Genomic DNA, 9,059 nt, shown 5'->3' on the forward strand with positions numbered 1-9,059 from the left:
ATATAACACATAAGCAGAAAAACTGAACATGTTAAAGCTATTCCTAAGTAAGAAAATTCTACTAAAGTAAGAATTAGCATACAATTGTGTATTTTTCTTTTTATAGATAATTGATAATAATTTTTTATGATAATACATTTTAGTGAATCAATTGAAATGTGATGATCAATAAAGTAACAATGAATTACAATAAAGACTATGAATTACGTTAAACTTACGACCTCAGAAAAGGCACAAAGCTGTTGAACAGGAGCTCGTCAATTTAAAAAGTAGCGTGTGAAAATTATTTGGATTTTGACACCGAGGCCAAAGCAGGCACATAAGACTGTTTTTTTGCCTCCTGCTTCATTGCAAGGATTACCAGCTGTCCAGCAAACGGCGGTTACAGATAAATTGTCCCATTTTATCTGCAAAGATATGCTGTCGATTAACGTCCCGCAGGGGACTGGATTTAAAGATTTTATCCGGAGCTTGAGCCGAGGTACACAGTCGCAAGCTGCCCGCCCATCACCGACAGTGACGGTTGACAGTTAGGACACTGTTTTATTTGCCTTGTTTGGAGAAAAGATCGCTTTGATCGGGGCTGCAGGGCTCCGTAGCGAAACAGTGCGTAACACCCACGTGAACATTACAAATTTGAATATATTTGAATATTAAAAATAATAAAGAATACAAATTTGAATGGGATAATGGAGAAATATCTGCAGCCCTACTGCATATATACTGTGTCACTATGGTAAATGATTACATCATTACTGTACATCTTGTAAACAATGACCTATGTCTGTCAGATTTCTCTTCAATAAAAATTCATGGTGCTACTGTGCTATAAAGACATTGATCATCAATTTTTTGTTGTGTATGTAATAATGAGGCATTCCCTCATTTACTGCACTCACTGTGTGGGTGGTATCTTTATTTTTTATATATACTCTTGCGCTTTGTATTGAAGTTAGAATCCTCTACATTCAAATCTGGTTGCAATCTAGTCAGGTTAAGTGTTTTCCTCTTCCCTTTATCCCAGTTGCAATCTGAAATTAGTGCATAGGTCCAGTTTTACAGGACAGTTTGACAACTTTCCTTCTGGCGCTGCCCTCAGACAGGAAATGCAAAGCAGAAAAGAAAAACACAAACGAGGCAAAAGAACTAGCTGACTAATTAGGAGTGAAAATCCAACATTTCACTGTTTTCAAAAACAGAAAAAGCTACAGTTTTGTGAAGCTCTCAATCCAGAGGTAACCCCGGGCCTATTGGATGTCTGTGGTGATTTTATCTCGAATGCGTTTCCTCATCCCAGTTTCTATTTACTTTTTAGTTTTTTTTCCCTCAAGTGGTAATTATGTGTTATTTAAACTGGGGATTCCATTTTTTTTTCCGTTGTGTGTTTCATTTCCCTTCAGAGGTGACCCTGGCTCTACTAGATGCTGCCAATGATAAAGACTCTGAGGTTCAGGAGCAGGTGAGGAAGTCCATGCTGACACTGGGAAAACAGCAGCCAGACAGGGTGATAGCCATGTGCCAGGACTACCTCCTGAAACACCAAAAGGTAAAAAGATCCAATGTGTTTCTCCCCTTAAGCGGCAATATAAAAATTGAAAGGTTGTGACGGCTGTCGCAACTTCTGTAACACACTTGTTTTTTCCTGCTGCACACTATTTACCACCAGTGAAAACCAGTGTGGAGACACTGAGTCACTCAAATACTAGATCGGCCAAACAACACCGGAACAACGATGCCTTTTCACAACTGCCATTAATGTTGATATCATCTTCCGCGGTGACAAGCTTTCACAAAGTATCTTATTAAGGCAGTGGAGAGCCCATAGGTAACATAGTGTGGAAATAAAATAAAAGGGCACCTGAAAATACTATGTAGGTAGTCTGTTAAAAATCTGCCACACTTTAAGGGCCCTGAAGGGATCGCTAAGTCGCTGGGGACAGCATTTGAGTATAGACATTGACATTATAGGTTGTATATGGTGAAAAGCAGGGTTGCAGTAACTACTGCTGCTCTTTGGAGCCGGCCAGATTGGTCATCTGACCATACGCATGCAACGCCTCAGGCGTCCGCTAGATGTGTTGCAGTGGTGGCCCCTTCTCCCCCCAAGAAAATCAATGGCAAATCAATAAAATAAATCTATAAATGAGACTCATTGCAAGAATGATTTGTTTAAACTTCCTAGAATAAACATGGAAATGCTTTCAAAACTTTAGAAATAACAGGAAGCTGCTTCGAAGCTAAAGGCAACAAGATTGCCTTCAAACACCACCCGAGTTATTTTATGGCACTAAACAGTGAAGACAGCAGTTGGGTATTAGTTAAATTCAATTCCATCAACAACTAAAACCTTGTTCAACCCATGTAATATGATTTTCTATATCCTGGCAACATCTACTAATAGGTCTATGTGTAGAAGTACTACTGTAAGGTAAGACTGTTTGCCATGCTCACAATCTGTGTCATAACCAGCTAGTATCAGTATTTCCCCATTTAAGTCAAACAATACAAACAGGAACCGTTCCACCATTTCACTTGCACAGGTCTCCAAACATGGCCTGTTTGGAGCTGCAACCAATCAAAATACAAAATGATAGCATGTAAATGTAGCCTTTTCTAGTGTTAAGGCAAAAGGACATATTGAGAGGGGTGTCTTAATGTCGAGTTTCCATTCCTTCTTTGGTCCCCTTGCTCTCTAGATGGTTTTTCCACAGAGTTTAATCCAAACATCTGGTCACATCCTCTGACTGTGATCAAGCAAGATTTTGTCATCCTGCCACAGTTAAAGGCCTTGTGATTGTCACATTATATCGCGATTGCCCAATACTCTGCAGAAATAAATTGGAAAATGTCTGTGAGCCAGAAGGCCCATCACATCATTAGCAGAAGTTGGTATTTTTTTTAACTGTATGACGGCTGACAAAAACTGAAACTCTGATACTGATACCATCAGGACTGAAACTGTAACCTTATCAAAAAGGGAACATTGCAGCATGACCTCCAACTTCTGCTACTGCTGCTGTTAACCATAACCGCCATTCTGGTTGTGAATTTCTCTTTTGTTGGGAGAATGTGTGGGACATGGGAGGGTGTGGAACCGTTACCATGGATACCTAATATAGCAAGCTTGTCCTGTCCTCCAGTTGGTGGTGAGCCACAGAGTGGTCATCCTCCAGACCATTGAGCTGATTGTGGGATGCAGGATAGAGGAGATCAGCTACCCCATGATTAAGAGCGTCATCTCTCTGGCCTCGGATGAGATGACACGATCTAAGGTGGGTGATATTAACAGGTCGGTTAGTTTAGCATTAAAACTCTCAAGGTTCATTAATGGACTTCGACAGGTGTTATAGAATATCCCCAAGAAACCGCCAGAGGTTAAGATTAACTACAATCCATTCTATGCTTCCCAGTGTGAGGATAATAGTAGTCATATTTCCTATAGTTGCTCCCTTACTATTTTAGTATTCTTGCAAATGATACAGTGTGATACCAACAATATCTTTCATTCAGGAAGTAATCCCTGAATGGCAGCAGGCGGCCAGTAATATCATGGTCGCCGTGGGCAACAAGCACATTAATGAGATCATGGAGGAGATTCTGAGCAAGTTTCAGCCAGGAGTCCTGCCGCACTTCTTTGTGGTCCAGACACTCGCAAACCTCTCAGATTCTAATGGCAAGTGACTGACACACACACACACACACACACACACACACACACACACACACACACACACACACACACACACACACACACACACACACAACCAAATTTCAGGTATATTATATTCAAACCTATTGAAATTGATTAACCACCCCATGTAACTCTGTGACTGTGCTGATGTTCATATGTTCCGAATGAAGACTTAGCTGGTGCTATGCAATCATTCCCATCACACTTTTGATAAAAACATGACTAAGCTTGGTGTTTAACTTGGCTCTACCTTCCCTGTTCTGCAGTCTATGGCATGGTTCCCTTTCTGAATGCCATTCTGGGCACCATGCTGCCCATGCTGCCCATGGCTAAACAGGACAACATGAAGTGGGTCTTCTCCTCAGGTACGGACCTCCCTACGTAGTAGGCCTTTTTCATTTACAAAATACTGTATGTGATCAGAGAAAATATAAAGCCATTGTTCTTACTCTGTCTGTGTCGCCGCAGCCCTGTCTCATTTCAGCGACAGCATCTTGGAGTACCTGGCCAACCTGGACAAGGCTCCAGACCCCACAGTTCGGAAAGACACTTTCTCCAGTGAGATCTACGCTGCTTACGATATACTCTTTAACAGCTGGCTCCAAAGCAGGGACCCCAAGGTAACAATTCTATCAGGTGTATTTGTTTCATTATCGAAAAGGAAACAATGTGAGCTAAAGTTGGAGGTACACTTTAAAAGAAGTAGAAGTTTTTGACCAAAAAGACGTCTTCAGAACAAGATAAGAAAGAATTGACGCGGTGATCTGGGTTCTTGTGGTGTTGTCGGGGCAAGCCCGAGGCGAACTATGTTGTTTGTCTTTTGAGATCTCCCCTTGTCGCGATTGGTCCAAATACCGTTGCGTCATGGCGGATGATGGACTTCAACCTCCCTCTCCCGGTCACTTAATCGCCTCCTTTTCCGGTGTTAACAAGCTTGTTTTTATCCGGCACCGCAACATTTGGAGGATATTTTATATACAGGTACTCCTCACTTAATGACCAAGTTCCTTTCCTACCACCAGGTCGTTAAGCAAATTGGTCGATAAGCGAGGACCCGTGTTATTTGACGGTAAGGGGGCGTGGCCATTGTGAATGCTAGTGGAGTGAATACTGACAGACTGCGGCAACGAGACTGAGAACGGTGATGAGATGAGATGTAAACAGTGTATATAGTGTATATACAGTATAGTGTATACAGTGTATATAATATATAAAGGTTGATGCACGATGAGATGCTTGATGCTGAGACACTGGATACGCAGCGCGCACACCGCGGTATTGTACAGAGTGTACAATACAGACTGGTCAGAGAGCTGGTCGTAAGTCTGAACGGTTGTTAAACAGGTAGGTTGTTAAGTGAGGAGTTAAATATAAAGCAGTACTCAATAAAAAAGTGTGTGTGTGTGTGTGTGTGTGTGCGTGTGTGTGTGTGTAAACTGGACTCAAACATGTGGAAGATGTCTCCACGTGTCTCCCTTTTAGAAGTGGCCCAGGAGGATACAAACAAGGGTGGCGTTGACCTCAGACGCTGTGTCGTAGTAGCACGGTGCTCTGTTTCAGAGTTTTGGTTCTTCCCTCTGTGCAACAATCTAGAGAACATAGGTTTCATATATAAATTCAGGCATGGCCGGAAGGCACACAAGATGATATATTCAGTTTTTCTTTTCTTCACATGGTCATCAGAGCACAATTTTTACAGAACGTGTTGTTTTATTTTTGTAAGCAGCAGTCAGACTTTCAGCTGCATTGGTGAGGGGAGGAAACCTATTACTGCCTAATGACATTAAACTGGAGCAACAAGCGAGGCTCTGTTTTAACATCTACCAGTTTAAACTCTCTGCCCCCCCCATGACCCACATGCATCCCTCTCTCCCTATCTCTCTGAAGTACGTGTTAGCTGGACCCAAATGTATGAGCGCATATATATATATATATATATATATATATATATATATATATATATATATATATATATATATATATAAATTTTTTTTTTTCTTTGTGCTATTGTTTTTTAATTCAATTCTGACTTTGTATTGTTCTGTGTCTCTCCCTCGCTCCTTCCAACTTTCCGTCTGTAGCTGAGGTTAACAGCGGCTGAGGCGGTGGGCTTCATGTCCCATCTGATGGCCAGCGATAAACTGGAGGAACAGCTACCAAAACTCCTTCCAGCCATGCTCTCCCTGTACAAGAAGACCCACGAAAGTTACATCATCAGCAAGGTACGACGTGGGGAACGGAGGAGGTAAAATCTCCGGATATCACACCAGCAGCTGCGCTTTCGGAAAAACCTGTAGCTACCACAGGCCAAAGCTCACTGAAGAGTCCGTATAAAAGCCGTTAATGTTTTCCTTGTGTGTATTTTATTTGCACTCACCGCTTCAGTTGTTGGATTCAACCTCCCCCTTTACCTTCATGGTTTAAGATTTTACTGACAGGTTTGCAGGCATCGTGGCCAAATGATGAACCATCGTAGTTGGAGACAAAGCGTCAGGATTCCCTACCATGCAGTTTCAGTTCTTAAGATGAGGATTCCATGTTTACTTATCTCTCAAAATCTGCTATGATACAGTGCAATTCAATATTTAAGTATCTATAATCGATCTATCATCCCTCTTAATGACACTACTGTTACCTTTCTGTAGGACCCGTGTGACTAGAGCTATCACACTTATTGCATAATTGACTCATCTTAATTATTTTAGTAAAAGATGATCTTTTTTGTGAAATGTGAAAATGCGTTTCCGTACCCATTCAAGCGGAATTACAAACCAATGCCAGAATTGTTGCAATAAATAGAATGTGAATATAGGTGAGTTTCCACCCGGTGAGGAAAATTTGCTGTCTACCCAAATATTTGTATTCCAATCTTTTAATATCAATAAATGTCTTTTCTGCAATATGTAGACATGTATTATTACAAGTTGTATTAGATGCCACTATTATAGGGGCATCAAATGAATAAAAAAAAAGGTCAATACAATTGTTAATAACGGTTGGAAGTTGTATTCTTCACCAACTCCTGTTATGAATCACAGTAGATTGCAGTTTATGTTTTGAAATGTATTATTGTAATAGCTTGTGTATCGATTGATTTATATTGTTGCCTGCTACTACACATGTATGACATGTATGTGTTTTCACTCATACAGATGTGTTTCTTTGGGGATGTCGCACTTCCAAAACCATCTCTGTCTAATGGTGTCAATGAAACTTCCTTTCCTTCCTCCTCTTCAGAGTCTGTGCCAGGTGCTCGACGCCTCAATCAACATGGGCAGCAGGGTGCTGGAGACACAACTCGATAGTCTGCTGGTTACACTGCATCAACAGGTAAACACACACACACACACACACACACACACACACCCACACACTGCCCTAACTATATATTAGATAAGTGGTCAAATTATCTGAAGAGATGTAGGGGTGCCCAGCCTGGGTCTCCAGGTGACAAAAATTAGGCCAACCATGCTAGGCTTCAGTATCGAGCCTCGTCATCGTGTTTTGATACTGGAAGTACTAGAAGACTCTTTTTTTTTTTTTTTTTTTTTTTCCCCCCGAAATCTCCATCCGCCACTGGTGTAAGTACACAATTTGACAAAAAAAACATTGGAGAGGGCCATCTTCTAAGATGTGTATAATGAGTGACTCACTGCAGTCTTGTCTCCCGAACCCAGTGACTCACCAAAGAGCTGGCTCAGTGGCTGTCGCAACATTTCTACCACAATCGCTATGTCAACACAAAGTCATTTGATATGTGACGGAGCAGACCTTGGGAGATGTCTCGTGACGAGCAGGTCTTGTGTTTCTGCTGCCATTTTACCGTCCACTTTTAACGACACTTTACCGCAGTCCATGTGGAGCGTCTGCATTCCGTTTGCACGTTACGGATCCCCCGCTGTCCCTAACTTGGCTGGTAACTGGATTAACATAGCATAAATATTTACGAAGCGTGCTTGTGAGATGTGCTTCTATAGCGAATCCATGCGAAGGTCGCAAATGACAATTACACGCACACGTAAAATGACTGTACCTTTTGAGTTGATTAATAGTATAATATAATCTAATCTTATAATATAAACAAATTAATGAATATTCAAGGTACTGACCTTATACATTTGATGGTGTACAACATTTGGCCTTTAAATGTACAATACCAGTCCAAAGTTTCAAGTCAAAAATGCAAAGGGTGGCTACTTTGAAGAATAGGGGAGAAAGAAAAAGATGGAAGAAAACTCTTTAATGAGTAGGTGTGTCCAAACCTTTGACTGGTACTTTGAGTGTATTGATGTAAAAACCTGGATGTTGACATCTTGAATTCTCCCTCTCCACCAGGTGTGCTGCCCCGTGGACTATAGCAATCCTCCCATCGTCAAGAACCACAATGAGGTTCTGCGGTGCTTTAGCTTGCTAGGTACGGAAATTGTTTTAGCATCTAAAGTTTAGTTTTCATCTTGCATACCAATGTCAAGAATCATATCAGACTAAACTTTCGTTTACTCAACTGAAACCTCCCGATTTTTTTTTTTTTTTTTTACTATTTCACATCATGCTAAATTGTGGCTCATCACAATCATGGATTGTTGATTACAATGTGAATTTGCTGAGAGATCATAGACAGTAAAAACCCGTTTTTGACCATCGAGTGAAGTTGCACGCTGGTCACAGCGTTTCTCTGCATGTAACGGTATTACTGCTTAAAGAACCGTGTCACTCTTCAGAGGTATGCCACCAAATTTGTGGAAAAATTTGAAATTATGTTTCTTACAAGTTCTAAGAATGTCATGTGCTTTATTTGGCTGGTATTTCCCCGTCCGAGCAGCGGCCTTCATTTAAGGCCTATTATTGGATTCTGGTCAAGGCAGGTTTAACACAGTTAGTTGTACTGGAACTTTCTAGTATGGAAGATTCAAACTGGAACCATGAAGCCAAGGTGGATTTACACAGAATTGGAATGGAGAGGACAGACAAAGGGCAAACACCCTGTCAGAATAATTATATAATGTTGTTCCTGACTAATCCATCAAACCTGGTTGTGGTACCATGGAGAAATATCATCATGGTTGAATTTACTAATTTATTGATTCTCTACTTTCTCCCTCACCCCGTAGCAAACTCCTTCCCGGACAGGCTGGTGGTGTTTGTTCTCCAGAAGTTGGAGAACAGCAATGAGAGGAGCCGGATGGGTTCACTGGCCGTTCTGCGCCACCTCATCAACTCCACCAGTGAGAACACACACACACACACACACACACACACACACACGTACACACACTTACTTACACATTTACTGATTTATTTCTTTAAAGTTTGGGCATGTTGAATCTAATTGACTCCCTTAACTCTGCGATTATTTCTGTTGTTGTTG

At 41.2% G+C, this 9,059-nt stretch overlaps 1 protein-coding gene across 1 annotated transcript in view; it reads left to right on the forward strand.

Moving 5' to 3' along the window:
- Nucleotides 1-9,059, forward strand: part of mroh1 (maestro heat-like repeat family member 1) — a 34,823-nt gene that overhangs the window by 1,841 nt on the left and 23,923 nt on the right. The window contains exons 3-11 of the mRNA XM_080005851.1: nucleotides 1,401-1,546; nucleotides 3,141-3,272; nucleotides 3,511-3,673; nucleotides 3,958-4,056; nucleotides 4,160-4,311; nucleotides 5,773-5,913; nucleotides 6,929-7,021; nucleotides 8,027-8,105; nucleotides 8,803-8,916. Of these exons, the coding sequence (XP_079861977.1) occupies nucleotides 1,401-1,546; nucleotides 3,141-3,272; nucleotides 3,511-3,673; nucleotides 3,958-4,056; nucleotides 4,160-4,311; nucleotides 5,773-5,913; nucleotides 6,929-7,021; nucleotides 8,027-8,105; nucleotides 8,803-8,916 (1,119 nt within the window). The remainder of the gene's footprint in view (nucleotides 1-1,400; nucleotides 1,547-3,140; nucleotides 3,273-3,510; nucleotides 3,674-3,957; nucleotides 4,057-4,159; nucleotides 4,312-5,772; nucleotides 5,914-6,928; nucleotides 7,022-8,026; nucleotides 8,106-8,802; nucleotides 8,917-9,059) is intronic.

This window comes from Zeus faber (assembly GCF_960531495.2).
Source record: "Zeus faber genome assembly, chromosome: 8".
NCBI classification, from domain to species: Eukaryota; Metazoa; Chordata; class Actinopteri; order Zeiformes; family Zeidae; genus Zeus; species Zeus faber.